General features: G+C 45.6%; 1 protein-coding gene across 3 annotated transcripts in view; it reads left to right on the top strand.

Annotated features, from left to right (window-relative positions):
• The window catches only part of KLF12 (KLF transcription factor 12), a 239365-nt gene that overhangs the window by 76436 nt on the left and 143158 nt on the right, over positions 1 to 19771 (top strand). For all 3 annotated transcript variants that reach the window (XM_081198571.1, XM_081198569.1, XM_081198570.1), the window contains exon 2: positions 12134 to 12222. In XM_081198571.1, the coding sequence (XP_081054697.1) occupies positions 12157 to 12222 (66 nt within the window). In that variant the 5' untranslated portion in view covers positions 12134 to 12156. The remainder of the gene's footprint in view (positions 1 to 12133; positions 12223 to 19771) is intronic.

The following is a 19771-nucleotide window of genomic DNA, read 5'->3' as shown; positions in this document are numbered from 1 at the left end:
GGAAGAAAGGGAGAGAAAGAGGGATGCACTGGGCAAAAGATTCCTTCCTTGCTGGAGATTGAGAAGATGACCCTCCTGGTCGCTTCCAACTCTACAATTCTGTGGTTCTGTGGATACTAGCAGTTGGAATATTAACATTTGTTGTTTAGTCGTTTAGTCGTGCCCAACTCTTCATGACCCCATGGACCAGAACACGCCAGGCGCTCCTGTCTTCCACTGCCTCCCGCAGTTTGGTCAAACACTGTCCAACCATCTCGTCCTCTGTTGTCCCCTTCTCCTTGTGTCCTCCATCTTTCCCAACATCAGGGTCTTTTCCAGGGAGTCTTCTCATGAGGTGGCCAAAGTATTGGAGCCTCAGCTTCAGGATCTGTCCTTCCAGTGAGCACTCAGGGCTGATTCCCTTCAGAATGGTTTGATCTTCTTGCAGTCTATGGGACCATAAGCAATAATATCAAAAGTTGGATATACTGTACCACAACTGGCATGAGTTTATTGCCTTTTGAAATAGATATTTTTATATTGGAAACCTCAGACAAACCTGTGTTGAAATGAGCTTGCCTTTATAATGTTGTCTCTAATACTTTTAACGTTAAATGGTCCAGTGTAATTTCATTACAATGGTACCTTGGTTTTAGAACAGCCTACTTTATAAACAACTTGGAAATAGAAGGCTGCAAACCCGGAAGTAGGTGTTCCGGTTTGTGAACTTTGACTTGGAAGCGGAACATGTTCCGCTTCCTGTTGAGTGTGTTTCGTTTGTAAATTGAGTCTCCCGCTGCTAATCAGAGGCTTCCTGTTGAGTGTGTCGGTTGTTGAGTTCCGAGCACCCACGCATCACAGAGGTGATATTTGGAGCTTTTGATTTTGCTATTTTTTTTTTTCATTTTTGTTTGTGTGGCTTTTTCGTTGTGTTTTTTTTTTTTACTGTGACTTGTTCTTTGTTTTATGGGACTGACTTGTGACTGTGGCTTGTGACTTCGTTTTTGTGACTGCGTGGAACCCCGTTCAGCTACTGATTGCTTGATTGTGTGACTGCAGAAATAGATAAAAGCCCTCCATCCAAACAATCACTATCATCAGTGCACGTAAGATTTTTTTAATATATAATTTCTTTTGTCTACAATACTGTCTTATTTATTTTATAGTACAGTACATTGATTATTGCTTTCATTTTATGGATCAATGGTCTTGTTAGTAAAATTCATGTTAAATTGCTGATTTAGGGGTTGTCTTTAAAAGTCTGGAATGGATTAATCCATTTTGCATTACTTTGTATGGGAAAGCATACCTTGGGTTTGGAATGCTTTGGTTTTGGAACAGACTTCCGGAACGGATTAAGTTTGGGAATCAAGGCACCACTGTATTGGCCAAGTGCTGTTTAGTTTCTCTGTGTATGTTTTTACTGTGTGTCCTGGAATACATCTGGCCAGTAACGTCTTTCAGTTCAATCCTGTACATGTTTACTCAGACGTAAGGTGCACTGAGTTAAGTAGGACTTGTTCTCAAATAAGTGTGCGCAGGATTGCAGCCTGGCTGAAATTATCTTAGGATCCCAGCCAGTGTTTGAGCTTTGGGTGTCATATTTTTTTGGTCATGGAATGCAAGAGTTGCTGGATTGAGGTGGTATAAACATTCCCCCTGCCCCCTGGTCATCTAGCACAGCAGAAGCAGAGCGCATCAAAGTAAGTGCAACAAGCAACATTTCTTTCAAATGAGAAAACAGAACGACTGCTTTTGTTTTGCTGAAGTGAAAATTAACTTAGATGGGTGGCTAATCTTATTGACTGCATTAATTTAACTGCTGCTTAGCTGCTCTTTGGAGATTTGCATAATGGATGAGATATAGATGTTCCAGCCTGCACAACAGCAAGAGTTTATTCCAGTTCAGTATGCATGACCAGTGTGCTGTTTTATTAACATGATTGCTACAAATAGCAGAGATATCAGAGCAATGCTCATACAGTGTTGGGAATCAGACCATGAGATGTCATGAGCTGCCTTTTTTGTAAAAGAGATCGTCACTTTGGTTTAATTCCTCAATGCATACAAAACTTTCGGAGGGATGAAAAGTGACTTGCGGATCAGTGCCATCACTTGGAACGGCTACAGCCTTAGAAATTGAGTTATGGTTCCTATGTTCTAGTCATAGCAAGTACTTCTTCACATAATGCATAATTAATTTTTGGAATTCATTAAGGGAAGGATGAAGTGATGGCTGCCAGCTCAGATGGGTTTTAAAAATGGATTAGATGAAGTTCTTCAGGACAGGCTTATCAATGCCTATTGGTCGTAATTGTTAAATGGCAGCACAACCGCTGAAGACCAGCTGTCAGGGGTAAACAAGTATCGTTCTTTGCTTTTGGGTACCCAAAGGCATCTGGCTGGCTGGAGACAAAATACTGGAATGGATGAGTCTGATCCATCAAAGTAATCCCACAGAAGGTGGGGTCACTCCCTCATTATTAAGGTTAGGAACACTCAGAAGTCGCTTGGGCACATGGAGGTGATTTATGGACACATGCCTTTAATGTGGTTCTTTCTCCTGATTCTGCCCCTGGCAGTTGCACCACAGCACCCCCAGGATCTGACCTCTGGTTAAGAATGCTGTCAGTGCAACTTGGTAAAGGCTGGTGGCAGCTGGTGGTCTAGGGGATTCATGCTGGAGAAGGCATAGTCTAGCAGAAGAGCCCACACAAACCCTGTGGCCCAACACTAATCCCATTGTACAGGATCAGGAGACTTAGAGATGCTCTGACCTCAAGCAATTGGCTTGCATTGAAAGTAAGGCATGTGTTGTTGTAAAATAGGGATCCACTCACTGTACTGAATTTATTCCACGTTTTTAAATGAACAGCTGGAAAGATAAATGATGGAAGTCAAAGTTTCAAAATCTTTTCTTAATAGCTAGTGATTTATTATTCCTGTCATGGAACAGTGGGTAGAATGGCTGTTCTTTGATATAATTCTAAATGGTGCTGGATTTATTGAAGTGTTCATGCAATATTTGAACTGTGTCTCTCCTGGTGCTTTATGGGAATCTAGCGTGCCCCATGATTACTTGGAGCAAAGTAATGGGAATCAGGAGAAATGGTTTAAGGGTCTTAAAAGCCTTGAGTTCTATTCCTCGCAGTGCTGTAAAGTCTCCCAACGAGAAGGACATCACCGGTCAATGCACACATGGGCAATGGGAGCAGGAAATATTTCCAGTCTGTGGGGATACCGCATGTGTATTCAACACCCTCTCACACAGGACATATGAAAGAGAAACTAAAAATACCGTATTTTTCGCCCTATAAGACGCACTTTTCCCCCTCCAAAAATGAAGGGGAAATGTGGGTGGGTCCTATGGGGCGAATGCAGGCTTTCGCTGAAGCCTGGAGAGCGAGAGCGGTAGGTGCGCACCGACCCCTCTCGCTCTCCAGGCTTCGTGGACCTCTCCTCAAGCAGCGGGAACGCTCCCGCTGCTTGGGGAGAGTTGCTGGCATCCCGAAGCCTGCGCGCGCTGATCTCAGCGCATCCAGGCTTCGCGGATCTCTCCTCAAGCAGCGGGAGCCACCGCTGGGCTCTCACGGCTTGCAGAGAGCTGCCTGTTTGGGGGCTGGGGTCGGGGGAAGCTCGGGCTGCCCCAGCCCCGCGCCTGGGGGGAAAATAATTTTTTCCCCTTTATTTCCCCCCCAAAAAACTAGGTGCGTCTTATGGGATGGTGCGTCCTATAGGGCGAAAAATACGGTACCTATGCAGCCATTATAGCAAGGTTGGGGGAAAGTAAAGGAGATTATCAACCACCAAATAGGAAAAGGGATTGTAGTTCTATGATAGAGTACATCAAGGTATGTGTGTGTCTCACGTTCAATCGCCAGCATCTCCACTTAGTAGGATTCACAGCTGGGAAATACAGTGGTACCTCGGTTTATGAACTTAAACCATTCCGGAAGTACGTTCTTAAACCAAAACCATTCTTAAACTGAAGCACACTTTCCCTAATGAGGCCTCCCGCCTCCGGTGCCCTTCCACCGTTCGTATTCCGTTCTCAGACTGAGGTAAAGTTCTCAAACCGGGACACGATTTCCGGTTTTGTGGAGTTTGTAAACCGAATCGTTCTTAAACCGGACTGTTCTTAAACCGAGGTACCACTGTAGCTCTCTCTGTCGCTGTCCCTTCCTCCCCTGCCTCTGTTTCTGAGACCTGTGAAACTCAGACAATATTCCACTAGGTCAGGGTGGGAGACCTTCAGCTTGTGTGCCAAACTTGGCCTGGCAAGCTACTCCCTTTGACCCATCAGGCTATTTGTGGCAGGGCACGTCACCCACCCTACATCTGGCTTCAAAGGAACAATTAGGAGTTATACATAAGACAGCCTCTGAAGATGGAAACTTCAGCTGGTGCAGAATTTGGCAGCCAGGTTGCTCACCGAGGCAAGATGGATTGCGCATATTGCACTGATCCTTGTGTGACTGTACTGGCTGCCAGTTTGTTTCAGGGCCCAGTTCAGAACCGCAGTAATACTTCAAGGACCACCTCTCTCCACATGAACCTACCTAGACCCTGAGATCATCCTCTGAAGCCCTTCTTTGTGTCCCTCCTCCATGTGAGGTCCAGAGGGTGGCAACATAAGAACGGGCCTTTTCTGCAGTGGCTCCCTGTTTGTGGAATGCCCTCTCCTGAGAGGCTTGCCTGACACCATCTTTAGGTGCCAGGCAAAAATGTTCCTCTTCAACCAAGCCTCTGCCTGATTAATATTCTACAGCCTTTTAAATTGGGTGGAGGGACAGGTTTATTGTTTCGTGTTGCTCTCGTTTTTATTATGTATTTTGTGGGTTTTTTTAATCTTGCATTCTTAGATCTACATTCTGAGATCTACAGATGAAGGGCAGTACACTAATTTAGTAAATATTGACAATAATAAAGAGAGTTCTCAGTTATTCCTTTGCTCAAGTAATGCGCACTCCCGATGTCTGTCAGCTGATGGGTGTTGAAAGTGCACCTTGCTCTGGGAGAAGGGGGAAACAGTTTCCATCGAAATGACTTTTAAAACCTTCGTCCCATAGGTTATGAAATTGTACTGTTGACACTAAATATCCCAGATTGGACTGTACGGTTAACCCTAGATCCCAGATTGGATGCTGTAGGAAACTGTGATTGTCTAAAAGTGATGGTGAACACTCCCAAGCTCTTCCTTTTCAGCCGAAGTGTCCTACCAGTGGGTCCAATGTTGCTTTTGTTTCCCACCTTAACCAGGCTGAGCGATGTATTGTCCAAAACTGGTTTGACCTGGCAATATATTGCATATCATGATGCGTGTGTGTGTGCTGTGCAAAAATCACAATGTGGGGAGAACTGTGAAGCCATTCTATGCTTCTACACAGCTCCATCCTTATTTCAGACATTGTGATATTTTGGTACAGTGGTACCTTGGGTTAAGTACTTAATTCGTTCCAGAGGTCCATTCTTAACCTGAAACTGCTCTTAACCTGAAGCATCACTTTAGCTAATGGGGCCTCCTGCTGCTGCCGCACCACCGGAGCATGATTTCTGTTCTCATCCTGAAGCAAAGTTCTTAACCTGAAGCACTATTTCTGGGTTAGCGGAGTCTGTAACCTGAAGCGTCTGTAACCTGAAGTGTCTGTAACCCGAGGTACCACTGTATATCGTTTAACTGATGATATGCTTTAAAGTTGAAAACCAGATATTCCCCACCCCTAACCTTAACCTACTATGTAGAAGTGAGTAGCGCGGTTAAGTGTTAAGTGTGCTCATCTGTCGGTGACATTGAAGGCTTGGGCAGAGGCAAAGTTGTCATGCATGTGAGAAGAGAATACTTCACGGTGCATTGCCAGATCTCCAAGCTGCATGACCAGTTATTCTGTGCTAAAACACACTAATGAGGGCTTAGAATCGCAACAGGGAGCAATTAATTAATGGTGCCTCTTGAGTTTATCAAAGGCGCTTGCACTGAGAAATCTTAATACACTTGGGGATATTTGCTCTTCCTCGTAAGTGGCTTGACATACTTCTTTCAAGCACTTTTTACTTTTAAAAATATAGCAGCTTTAAAACTTTGATTTCCCGGAATGCAGAAATCTACAGCCAAAGGCTCTTCTTTCATATCTTTCTTTTCTGAATTTGATCACAATTGCTTCATTCGCTTGTTGTCCTTTTCACCTAAGAATTTTTTGCCTGAGTAGACTTCACCCCTTCTTATTACTAAATCTTCGTCAGTTTTCATTTAGCTAGAAGTATCAGGATGAAATGGTAGAACCTAGAGGTCAAAGTTACATTGGCAGTAATATTAAACTGGTTACCTTCTGGCCTGATTTAGGAGAAAAGTGACATTGTTTTCATTGAGCATGAGCAGTTTCTCGCCTTAATTCTTGAAGGCTGTTGGGTGACTTTCTTGGTGACATGTTGCTTCTGAATTCATCGGTTAGTGCTAACGCTTTGTTTGACACAGTTTTCCAGGTGTAGTCACCTCTCCATCTTCTGCCGTGACAGCTGATGCAAAGATTTGTTCCACTTTCCTGCATTTTCTCTGTCAGTATTCAGTGCCTTTGCCACCTAACAGTTCAGTTTCCTTATATTTATAATGTTAATGCCAAAGATGCATGGCTTGTGTTGTGCCGTGGGACTTTTCTGCTGCCCCCTTCCCACGACCGCCTTTGCAGCCCCTGAAATTCTGTGGGACCTTCCAGAACGGAAAGTGGTTTGGTGCAAGGGGAGCAGCTGGGAAAGGCTGGTGACTGAGAGAAATCAAGAGAATTCAGCAATGCAGATTTTGCGTTACAATTGGAGAAAAGTGTGAGGGTGAAAGATATTCTGTGACTTTCAGCTGCATAGATAAGCTATGCACCAACATTTAAGTGTTCCTAATACAGTGGTACCTCGGGTTAAGAACTTAATTCATTCTGGAGGTCTGTTCTGAAACTGTTCTTAACCTGAGGTACCACTTTAGCTAATGGGGCTTCCCGCTGCCGCCACGCGGCTGCCGCGCAATTTCTGTTCTCATCCTGAAGCAAAGTTCTTAACCTGAGGTACTATTTCTGGGTTAGCGGAGTCTGTAACCTGAAGCGTCTGTAACCCGAGGTACCACTGTATATTGATTTTAGTATTCAATCAGTCTTTATAGCCTGCTTTCCTAGCATCACATTTGAATCCATATTCTACTGGATCTGTCATGTTGATGGTTGATTTATCCACTGGATGCTAACTTCTAGGAATGTGCACATTACCTTGTATTTGTATTACTCCACATTTCCCCGCCTTGCATTTCATTTTCTAATTCAGCTTTCTGGGTGGGGCAGACAATGAACTATGATACTATGATGAACCATGGCTTATCACGATGGGAATCAGCTACAAGAAGCCTCAGGCCCTTTTCCCACTCTCCTACTCCAGCACAGGTTCAAGGAGAATGGAAACCTTTGCTTAAATGCACTTGAGCGCTATGTCTGAACGCTAAACTATGGTTAATCTTAACTATATTTTCTTGAAACGAGAGGGCTTCATAATCCAAAGTTTGAAGTTGGCTTAAAAAACACCCCAATGTTTAGATTAGCCACAGTTTTTCAGGTTTAGATAAGATGACTAGCTTCCATCTTCCTCCCCAAAGCCACACTGCAGAATGGAAGGAAATGGGGCTTATTGTCTGAATGCAGCCAGTGTTCCAGTTCATATCTTTACACCAGGTCCTAGTTCAGGGGTCAGCAAACTTACCGCGCCTGGGGCCGGTGTCTCCAGCACCGATCATGCGGCGGGCCGGAGGGTGGGGGAGCGCATGCGCGCACACATGCACACACGCTATTTCCGGTGCACTTCCGGGTCGGAGGAGCACTGGAAATAGCTTGTGTGCATGTGCACGGGCCTCTGACCCAGATGTGCACCAGAAACAACACTTGCGCATGCACAAATAACGCTTGTTCATGCGCACAAGCTATTTCCGGTGCTCCTCTGACATGGAAATGGGCAGCAGCGCAGCGCCAGTAAGATTGGGCAGCGGGGGTCTCCACAGGCCAGATAAAAAAGTCCCTTGGGCCTTATCTGGCCCGCGGACCTTAGTTTGGGGACCCCTGTCCTAGTTCCTTCTCTTTCATTTACGGTAGAAAGTGACTATGGAACGGATCCCAAAGTGTTGGCCATATATGGGTTGTTCCATTCAAACTTATTGCTACAAGCGCTTCCTCTCCAGCTCTTCTCCTATCCTTGGCTATTCACCAACACAATAGAGTCCCCCACAAAAAACCCACACCCCTATCCCAGTCTCTTTCCTGCCCCCATTTTCTGGCTATCTGCTTCCTATCCACCCCATTTCTCACACACATTTGTAACACACCAATACAGTTTCTAGCGAAGATGAGGCTTACCGTATTTTGCGCCCCATAGGACGCTCCGGCCCATAGGTCGCACCTAGTTTTTTTTGGGGGGGAAATAAAGAAAAAAAAATATTTCCCCCCCAGGTGTGGGGCTGGAAGAACCAGGTCGGGGAACAGTGGGAAGGCACTCTCTGCCTCCCCGCTGTCCCCCGAGCTTGTGGGGCTGGCGATGGGGAGAAGTGTGCTGATCCCGGGACGGCAGGCAGCTCCGCGCCGCCATCTGGAGCGGGGCGGGACTTAGCACCCCGCTCCGGATGGCGGCGCAGATCTGCCTGCAGTTCCGGGACGGCAGGCAGCTCTGCGCGGCCATCGGGAGCGGGGCGGGGCTTCGCCCCCGGCTCCTGGTGGCCGCGCAGAGCTGCGCTGATCCCGGGACTGCAGGCAGCTCTGCGCCGTCATCCGGAGCGGGGCGGGACTTAGCGCCCCGCTCCCGATGGTCGCGCAGAGCTGTGCTGAGCCGGGGACTGCAGGCAGCTCTGTGCAACCCTCGGAGCCGGTCTCCCAAGGGTTGCGCAGAGCTTCCTGAAGCCTGGAGAGTGAGAGGGGTTGGTGCGCACCGACCCCTCTCGCTCTCCAGGCTTCAGCAAAAGCCTGCATTCGCCCCATAGGACGCACCCAGATTTCCCCTTCATTTTTGGAGGGGGAAAAGTGCGTCCTATAGGGCGAAAAATACGGTAATTCACTTCCAAGCAATTGAAAATCAGCCTGAGTCAGTAGCTCGACAAGTGGGGAACATTAGCATTGGCAAAAATTTTTGTTTTCACTTTGTAGAACTGAGAACCCAAAATGTTCTGGGTAACTGCATTTGCCCACCTCGTTCCAGCTTTAGGAATCTGTGAAGGCAGACCCTGTGGTAAAGGAGGGATGCTAGAGTCTGTACCATATATCTAGAAACATCTCCATGTTCTTGGTTGTATAACCAAAAGTTGGCATGCGCCATGTAGCCAGTGGGTCATTATTTAGAGCATTATATAGTTATTGCCTGGTTTCCTGTCCTTGTAGCTGCTGGATAATGACTGGGGGGAAAGGAATGCAGCCAGAATGTGCAGGATTTAACCAAACTTGAACCCAAGCCTATGCAACTTGTTGCCAGAATGCACCAGGGTTACTGAAGTCCGAATTGCCTGCCGTACAGGACTAGTGAGTTGCATTTGACTTGATGGGTCCCAAGTTATGCGAACCTGCTTTAATGACAGTGTCAGCATTTATCTTCCTGGTGAGATAGAAATAGACACTGGGTTTCCCCCCTGTTTAAAAACCAAATTTTTAAAAAGTTATTGTAGCATGGGCGTAGCCAGGATTTATGTTGGGGGTGGGCAGGACACCCACTTGGCACCATCCTCTGTCTGGCTCTGTCTAGCAGATTCGGAATGAAATGTCTCAACAGCAGTTGTTTTGAATTACTTTCTTTTGACCCCAAGTGCTCAGAAAAATCTGTCAAAATCTTCAGTCATTTGAAAATTATGCAGCTAAATAAAAAAATATCACCAGGGAGTACCTTTCATGTGGTTAACATGTTGCAATATTACAAAGAGCACACCTTTTTATCTTATTTTTTTAAAATATCTGAACTAAAGCAAGTTTTCTTGGATTTACTGAAATCCTTTTCAGCACTTCCACGTGACATGCCCACCTCACAGTCGGGTTACCAGTTGTGTTGCTAGAATGCACCGCAACGATTTCAAATATTCTGATTATTTCTACTTTTAGCTTAGTTTTTTTATTTACAGTGGTACCTCGGGTTAAGAACTTTATTCATTCTGGAGGTCCATTCTTAACCTGAAACTGTTCTTAACCTGAGGTACCACTTTAGCTATTGGGGCGTCCCACTTCCGCCACGCTGTCCCAGCGCGATTTCTGTTCTCATCCTGAAGCAAAGTCCTTAACCCGAGATAATTCCCAGGCTATGCTACCTGCCTGCCCAAACTGGTACCGAGCAAAGGAAATCCTTGAAGGGATGTTAACCCAAACCTGGCCTATTGAGCACAAGCCAGGCCTTCCTCCCCGCTGCAGCAAAGAGGCAAATACGCTTTGGGACAAGGAAAAGAGGTGGCGGAAGCCTTGGAAACAAGAGCAAAATGTAAATGTGTTAAATGGCACATGAACTAGTTGGGCTCCGTTGATTTATTACTGGAAAAACTGTCAAAGGTTCTGGTTAGCTTGCATTAAGAAAAAGAAAAGGCACTAATGTGTTTGTAGCAGTCGGGGCAGAGGGGGTGGTGGTTAAAGTATATCAGCTGTAAATTGGTGCAAAGCACTAAAAGGGACATTAGCCTCTAATCAGATTCCAACACTTCATTAAACCTGCCGGCTGGCTTTGAGAATGCTTCTTTTGTCTCCCATCTCTCTGCCCCCTCCTGGCCTTACTTTCAGTGGGAGGGGGCCCCTTTCTCCATTTGGGCAAGACCACCTCCGGGATGCAGAATAGCAGGTTCGGCTCATCCTTCATTTTCTTACAGGCTATAAGCAGCCATTGGCAAGCCTGCACAGCTGGCGACCCACCAGAGGCACATCAGCCATGTGTACCAGCCTGTGGTGGCTCAATAAAACCTCCCAGTTTTGCTTCTTGCCTGTAAATGCAAAGAAGAAGAACTGAGGAAGGGGGAGCCAAGCCCCTGGTAGCCTATAATGTATAGCTGAGGGGCTGCTTTTGGCTTGACAGATCCTAAGCTAGGCAGGTCTGGCTCCAGGGATATTTTATTGTAGAATCGGGCCCAGTCTTGCAGCGAACATCAGGGGTGGCTTTTCACAACTCACAAAAGAGGGAACAATTTTAAATGAAAGGCTTTGAGTGTGGTTGAAATGAGAGCCTCGCTGGTCCCCCACCCCCTTTTGACTCCACCCTAGGCTAATGGCCAAGCCACAGATGCTTGATGACACCCTAGGATGTGAAATCTGGGCCCAATAAGTAAACACAAACTTTTTCTAGGAAGAGGATTAATTCTGGAATGATTTCTTCCCATGCTTTGGGGCACCTTAGTTGAACACTCCTAATCACTTATAAGTTCACCCCCCACCCAACTTCACACACCACTCTGATAGGAAATTAGCTAAACCCACATTTTCTTTGTGTTCCTTAGGGATGACTTTTCCTCCTAAATGCAAGTAATGGCTTTTATTTGATTGGAACTTTTATGTGTGTGAAGAAAACCCGAAGCATCAAATTCTGCTCCCAGATATTCAGAATTCTGAAACAAGAAAGCTGAACCTTGCACCCTGCTTTTTAAATTTATTTTTTTGCAAATTAATAAATTTCCACACAGTCTCTTATTTGCATAATTTAGTTTGCAGAGCTCTGTTGGTGCAGCTGTGAAGGGCACTGAACTTCCACCCCCTATCACAGGAAATCAATTTCAGCCACTTTTCTCACTTCCCAGACATTAAAGCAGGCATTAAACCATTCCTTTTGGAGCACATCTTTGCAGCCATGATGGCTAGAAACTTGCTATTTAAAGAAAGAAAACCTGAGATGCTCAGGAAGCTGAACGATGTGCCCAACAGCACACTCTGTTCTTTCCTGTGGAATTATGACATAGTCATAGCTCTGGTTATGTAACTTGCAAGGAAAGTGACCTCAAAAAGTAAGCAGTGTTGATATTTTGGTAATATGTTCTAATTTATTTAAACTTACACAGTTGATGAATTGCTTGACTTTCTTTCTTTTCTTTTTTAACTTCCGAGAAGTCTTGAATTGGTTAAGTGCCCTGGTTATTTCATGGCTTCTCCCTTCTCAAAGCTCACCCTTGTTTTCCTTGTTCTCTTTAAAGGACATTAACACATTGGAAGCAGAATGCTAATGCTTGATGGGATGCCTGCAGTCAGAGTCAAAACAGAGCTGCTGGAATCGGAACAAGGCGTAAGTGCGAGTCTCTTTCATCACAATTTCATTTTCCTTTTTGCCTCGTCACGTTGTTGGTAAACCTTTACAGGATTTCCCTTTGCTCCTGTCCCTATTTTCAGAGGAGAGTTTGTTGCAAGGCTCCTACCTAAACAGTTAGTGTTAGCCGCAGACAGGCGACTTTTTTTGCAAATTCCCTTCTCCTGGTCGACTCAGGTAACATCTATTTCCTCAGCACCTCCAGTCCACTTGGCCAAGACTCCTCTGTTAGTCAGGAAGCTGCATCACGACACCCTAAACCATGGCTAGCCAGTGCAGTGCCTTCCAGTTGTTTTGGAGTCCAACTCCCATGAGCCTCAGCGAGCAAAACTAATTGTCAGGTATGATGGAAGTTGAATTTGAAAACATCCATAGCACACAGCAGTGGTAATCCCTATGCTAAACCATTGGTTTTCAAACTGGGTGTGAGGAAAACCTTGAGCTCCTTTGGAAGCTTTGCTGTGGTTCCTTGTGGAGAAGATCAGGGGTGGTGGACAAGATTTCACCACTTGCTTGCAGCTACTGATCATCCCTTTAAAAGGCAGTGGGGAACCTTCCCCAGGTACTGAAATTGAAATACTTTATTGTTACTTGTGCAACTTGTATACAGTGAGATTACACGAGCACCCCCCACTCAGCTCTCTTCGTCTTAATTCCCCTCATTTACTGACGCACACCCACCAAACCCGAAAGTCAGTTGCCCTGTTGTTATCTTTTCATTCAGCAGCCTAACAGCGCACGGATAGAAGCTGTTCTTTACCCTGTTGGTGCGACTAATCATGCTTCCGTATCTTCTGCCTGAGGGCAGGAGATCAAGAAAGTGCCGGCCAGGGTGTGAATCATCTCTGAGAATTTTCCTCACTCTCCTGAGGCAATGTTCTTCCGCTATTTCATCCAGCGGATTCACAGGACAGCCCATAATATCTTGTGCTGTATTCACCACCCTCTGTAGACACTTCCTATCAGTTGATGTCAAACCACCGTACCACACCGTGATGCAGTATGAAAGGACACTTTCTATTGTGGACCGGTAGAAGGAGATCATCAAATGTTGATTGACATCGTTCTTTCTGAGGAGATGGAGGCTTTGTTAACCACCTGGGTTGTATTGATTTTCCAAGTAAGGTCTTCACTGAGATAAATTCCTAGGATAAACACCCTTGCCTGGGCTCTGCATATCATTGGATCGTTAATAATGCCTCTTGGAGGATAGACAAGAAGGTGTGGGTGGGTGTACATGTGTGGAAATCTTTTTCCGGCTGGAATGGGTCCTCCTGCAAAATGGAAGACTCCATTCTATCGATCTTCCCACTTTTGCTTCTGGTCCCACCTGCTGCTGGAAAGCATTCCACAAGGAGATGCCACCCTGAAGCTGATTCAGATTCCCCACCCCTACTTTACAATGGGCAGCCGGCTGGTAGCACTGAGTGTTCCCAAAGGTGCACCCTCAGTTCGTGTGGAGCAACGAACTGTCATCCAAGCACCTTTGCAGGACGCATTGGCGAGTGGGAGCAGGCCCATGACTTGCCAAGTGATTTGGTAGAACACTGTGCCTGGACCTGTTTCCTTATATCTGTATAATCAAAGAAGCTCAGTGCATGCCTGTTTGTTTTGTTTTTCATAGAATTGTAGAGTTGGAAAGGACCATGAGGGTCATCAAGTCCAATCCCCTGCAATGCAGGAATTTTTTTGCCCAATGTGGGGCTCAAACCCTCAACACCGAGATTAAAATTCTCGTGCTCTACTGACTAAGAGGACTAGAAAATCCCCTGAAGGGTCTAGGCCATGACAGACCCTTCCCAGTAGCTCTAATCCCATGGGTTGAAGGAGAGCCCAATTGTCCCCATCCTGAACATTTTAAAAAGGTCCAGGCCATCAGGATAAAAAGTTCTGGTCCACCACTCAGACATGAATCCCTGCATTCACCTGTTCCTTACCGCTTTAATGGAGGCAGTCTGCTTCACTCTGTTGCTTGCGCAGAACCAGTCCCCCAATTCTGTATCTTCTTGTACGGTTCTTGTCCCACCCCCATGGTTATGCAGCAGTTTTAGCTCAAGGACTGGGTGAGTATGCGAGACACGCCAGCTCCTCTTTGAATTTGGAATGAGTTCCTATCAGTTACAGCCCCTGGCCCTCTGAGCTCTAACTAGGTTTAGCGAGAGAACGAAGCCACGACTATCTGTGCAGTGGAAGGAAAGGTAATCGTAGTACTAATGATTATTATGATGGCAGCATAAAGCCTCTGTGAGGGAAGCTCAGAGTCTTTCCATCAGTGCAAGCATGACTTAGTTTGCTGATTTTATGTGTTAAGACTGCCTCTCCGCCAGAGAGATCTAGGCAGGATCTAGAAAATAGTTGTGCTGCTATGTTGCTTCAGAACAATTCCATTTACTCACATGGAGTCGCTAAGCTGGGGTTTCTCAATAGGTGGCCAGAATCTATAGAAATGGGGGGGGGGGTGGCAGGTAGATAGCGATGAAATTAAAACTTGAATCTGATGCTTGCCAGAGAACCTCTAACTGTTGAATGGAGGTAGCTGAAGGGAGATCCTTTTATGTTTGGCCATGCAACTTGTGCATCATAAGAACCTAAGAGCCCTGCAGAATCAGACCAAAGCATCCTGCAGCATCCTGTCCTTGCGCCAGAGGCCCCAAAATAGGGATGCCTGCTTCATCAGATGTGGCAAGTTCCCTTTCAGGTTGTCAGGGGCAAGTGCCACCAGTAGTTGATGGAAGAAGCAGCACCAGTTGGTTGGTGGCGCTTCTTCACAACATCCAAAGCTTCAAGAGGTAGGGAGCCGAGTTTTCTAGGGGCTAAACAAGCCGCTGTGTGGCTTTATTGAAAATGTGCTGGCCACATGCTTTGTAGCTGCTGTCTAATGCACCTAGATGTTACCATAGTGGCAAAAAGTGAATAGGTTTGCCCCCAAATGATCATCTCTCCACCTGCACTTTCTGCCTTAGTAACTTAATGCACTGCGCCGTGAATCCCAGTGTTGTGAGTGGAGATAGCTGCACCGAAGCCTTGTGTGAATAAAAATGTATAATGAAATGATGGGATAGCTCTCATCCCTTTTTGTACACCTCTTGTTCCACAACCCTGCAGCAAAGCTTGTTGTTGAAACTCTGTATTGTGCTTTGTCAAGTAAAAATGAGAATATGCCTCCTGTGGCAGATAAAAGTGGCAAATAATCTTGTTTGTATGTTAAACTTTTCAATTTTCTCTTGAGTTCTTCTTTGTTAGGCTTTTAAGCATTGTTATATATATATATTCTTTTTAGGTGCCTTTTGTAAACTGTGTTCCTTTTCTCATTCCTGCCGGGAAGGACTGAAAGACTGATACTCCTTTTAAGCACTATTGGTGTTTTTGTTACCGCCTTTGTGGAGATGATTGCTCACATAAGTTATCTTTCAGACCTCTCTCCCTCTCCCAGATTTTGTCGTCTTTATTTCATGCTTGAAGGAGAAGTTGTTAAGCTGTTATTTAGAGACGCCGGCATTCCATTTGTGATGCTCTGTGCCTTGTTACTACCACAGAATGCCATTATTACACATGTCTTGGGGCCCAGTAGTTTGCAGCGAGAAGGAATTTGTGGATAAATGGCGGCTTCATGCTTTGTTAGTGGGGAGCATGAATTAGGCACACCTGCAGCAGTCCTTCAGTAGAACCAGGCCCTTGTGTTCACGTGTAGAACCGTCATTAGGACTTTGTGAAGTCACTGGGCGTGCCAAATGCCATGCGGTATTAGCAGTCTCATCCACGCTGAGCCTCCAGGCACCTTGGAAAGAGCTTTAAGGCAGCCTGAGAATTTATCCAAGCTGTGCTGGACATCACACACTACCTTCTGGACCAGAAATTGGCATCTCCCGGGTGCAATTTAGAAATAAGTTTGGTCCCTGAGAGATCTCAGGAATCCAGGCTGAATTTTGGTAAGGAGGGGAAGAAATGGTGCCCTCCCTAAAGTTTTAGCACTTAAAAGACTCACGGCCGAATGTGCGCTGAAAAATATTGGTAGCGTGGGTTACTGTACGTGAAGAAACTGCACCCACTTTGCTGCTCCCCATACCTCCCTGATTGCGCAGAAAGGAAACAAGCATCCCATTCAGACTAGCAATTGTGGGTGTTGGGAGTGAAACAAAACAAGCAAGCAACCCCCGGTTGCGATGTGACTTCTCCCTAAGAATCCTGGGGGTTGTAGTTTGCCTAGGGCAGCACTTCTCAACCTGTGGGTCCCCAGATGTTGTTGGACTACAACTCCCATCATCCCTGAGCTCTGGCCTTGCTAGCTAGGGGTGATGGGAGTTGTAGTTCAACAACCTCTGGGGACCCACAGGTTGAGAGAGGCTGGCCCTAGGGTGTTGGGAATTGTAGCTCTGCAAGTTCCCTTTATTCTTTGGGGGAAGCTATGTACTTTTAATGTTTTTTTGGGGGTGCAGCCTTAGAATCCTTCTAATACGTGTCCGTAGCTTCTTTATTTTACTATGCTCATTGGTGTTCTAAAATGCAGATAATCAGTAGTATGAAAATTACAGATACCCCCCCCCCTCTGCTCAGTGACATTCAAAATAAGTATCTCTCAACCCTGAAGTGATTGGGTGATAATCATTAGATACGCAATGCCTTGATGTTAAATGCAGCATCACAGTTCTGGTGGAATAGTGACCTGGAAGGCAGGTGAAGCAAATATTTTCTATGGTAATCCATAAGTCATTTAATGAAATGGATTTTCTAGACCAAACTAAACTGTGCCACTTGAAGTTGTATTATTGTCACTTTAGTAGGAACAGGAGACACCATCAGAATAGGGACTTGGTGCATAGAAGGGGAGGCCAGTCCACCCCATCTCTGCCAAAAATGGGCAGTAGAAGTTGCCTCCTTCGCCTTGGGCTAATAACAGCTTCAGGGGAACGAAGCCAGTTTTGATGTTGATATACCCATTTGACAGGGGAATGGATTGTTCCATTGGGATGCAGTTCTCTGACAACTAGCTTTGGAGTACAGTGGTACCTCGGGTTACATACACTTCAGGTTACAGACTCCACTAACCGAGAAATAGTACCTCGGGTTAAGAACTTTGCTTCAGGATGAGAACAGAAATCGCGTAGCGGCGGCGCGGCAGCAGCAGGAGGCCCCATTAGCTAAAGTGGTGCTTCAGGTTAAGAACAGTTTCAGGTTAAGAACGGATCTCCAGAACGAATTAAGTATGTAACCAGAGGTACCACTGTCCCTCCATTGCCTTTGTTGGGGCTACTGAAATTTACTGAGACTAGTGGGAGAATTGCAATGGGACCAGAACAAAATAGCACAGACCACGAGGTTACCCCTGAGGATAAGAAACCCTAGTCAAGTTCCCACATGTCACCGTGTAATTTGCAGCAAAGAAAACGTGCAGCTTCATGGTATGGCAGGGTAGTTAACATGGTACACTCTAGGTATATGAAAAAAAGGTAAAGGACCCCTGGGCGGTTAAATCCAGTCAAAGGCAACTAGGGCAGGGGTAGGCAACCTAAGGCTCAGGGGCTGGATGTGGCCCAATCGCCTTCTCAATCCGGCCTGCGGATGGTCCGGGAATCAGTGTGTTTTCACATGAGTAGAATGTGTCCTTTTATTTAAAATGCATCTCTGGGTTATTTGTGGGGCATAGGAATTCGTCCCCCCCCCCCACAATATAGTCTGGCCCACCACATGGTCTGAGAGATTGTGGACCAGCCCACAGCTGAAAAAGGTTGCTGACCCCTGGACTAGGTGGTGGGGCGCTCATCTCGCTTTCAGGCCGAGGGAGCCAGCGTTTGTCTGCGGACAGCTTTCCAGGTCATGTGACCAGCATGCTTCTGGCACAGCGGAACACCATGATGAAAACCAGAGCAGCGCACGGAAACGCCGCTTACCTTCCCGCTACAGTGGTATCTATCTATCTACTTGCACTGGCGTGCTTTTGAACTGCTAGGTTGGCAGGAGCTGGGACAGAGCAACGGGAGCTTACCCTGTTGTGGGGATTCAAACCGCCATCCTTCTGATTGGCAAGCCCAAGAGGCTCAGTGGTTTAGACCACAGCGCCACCCGTGTCCCATGCTACGATCCCAGCAGGGGCTGATGGGCATTGTTGGACATGGAAGACATCTTGTTGGCTGTTCCTGTGCTGTTTCCCGTGTACTCCCCAGCCAATAATGCAGAGCAGGCGTGGGAAAACCCACAACGTGATGACATAATGTCACACTTTCATTTAACAGGAAAAGGAGGAGGAACCTGACGCTGCGTTTCACTGCAGCATTATATTCCTTTGATGGATGCCGCGCCTTGCTCCCTTCTGAGATCATCAAAATACCACAGTCCTTGGAAGGCACGGTCATTTTGGGTTGTACAAGACTGCTAAATTGCAAATGACAACATTCTAGAGAAAATATTTCACGTGGACTTCTACATATATCTCACACACGGGATTGTCTGATTTAATATGGCACTATTTTGGAGAGCTACAATGTGTGTTTGAGGTTTGAGAGTTAATAATATCTCATATAAACACACTGCTGAAGCTAACGCAGGACAGGAAAACCCCAAAGCAGCAATGAGAGAAAGAGACTTAGAATAGGAAATATATTTGTACCTCCTGGTTGGCTGCAGCTGGCATTTCGCTAGCAAGTGAAACTGTGGACTAAAAACAGAACCTTCAAGATATATGTTAATCTCCAGGCTTTAAAATAAATAATTCAGAACTTGTTTCGGTGAAACCTGAGGTGTAATATTTCTGTGCTTCTGTACAAGCCGTTGAAACCTACGTTGGGAACAACATAATCTAGTTTGAAGAATTAGATGAACTTGGAAGTATCACATAACCATAAATAGCAAGTGTTTTCTCCCTGTGGTCAATAGCTTTCCACTGAAAGGCTCAGAAACCACTCAACCAATTTGCATCAACGAAGTGTCATTCAAAAGCCTGTAATGAGTAGGCAGTTTAATTTTACAAAAATTGCTCATCGACCATAGGAATTTCAATTCAAAAAACATTCCGGTACTTCCTCTCCTCTCCTCTCCTCTCCTCTCCTCTCCTCTCCTCTCCTCTCCTTTCCTTGTTTTGCTTTTATTTATTTCAGTTAAACATATATTCCTTCTCTCTGTGGATTATCATGGTGGCCTAATAATAATAATAATAATAATAATAATAATAATAATAATAATAATTGTTGTTATTATTATTATTGATTATTTATACCCCGCCCATCTGGCTGGGCTTCCCCAGCCACTCTCGGTGGCTTCCAACAAAATATTAAAGGTAAAATAATAATGATTACACGTTAAAATTGAGCTGAGCAACAGATATGATGACCAGTCAAATCAAATGAGAGCACCTATCAAAACAATATTTTTAACAGGTGGCCAAAAAAATCATTAAGGTGGGTCCCAGGCAAATCTTCCAGGGCAGATGATAGAATAAACCCTTGCCTGCCTTGCAACCAAACTTAGCCCCAATACAGGAGAGTCTTCTTCACTGATGTGAATGGATGGGCAGGCTCATATAAGAGGAGCCTCA

This window comes from Podarcis bocagei, assembly GCF_964188305.1.
Source record: "Podarcis bocagei genome assembly, chromosome: 6".
In the NCBI taxonomy this organism is placed as follows: domain Eukaryota; kingdom Metazoa; phylum Chordata; class Lepidosauria; order Squamata; family Lacertidae; genus Podarcis; species Podarcis bocagei.
Note: the sequence above shows the minus strand (reverse complement) of the source record. Positions and strands in the feature narration are given on the sequence as shown.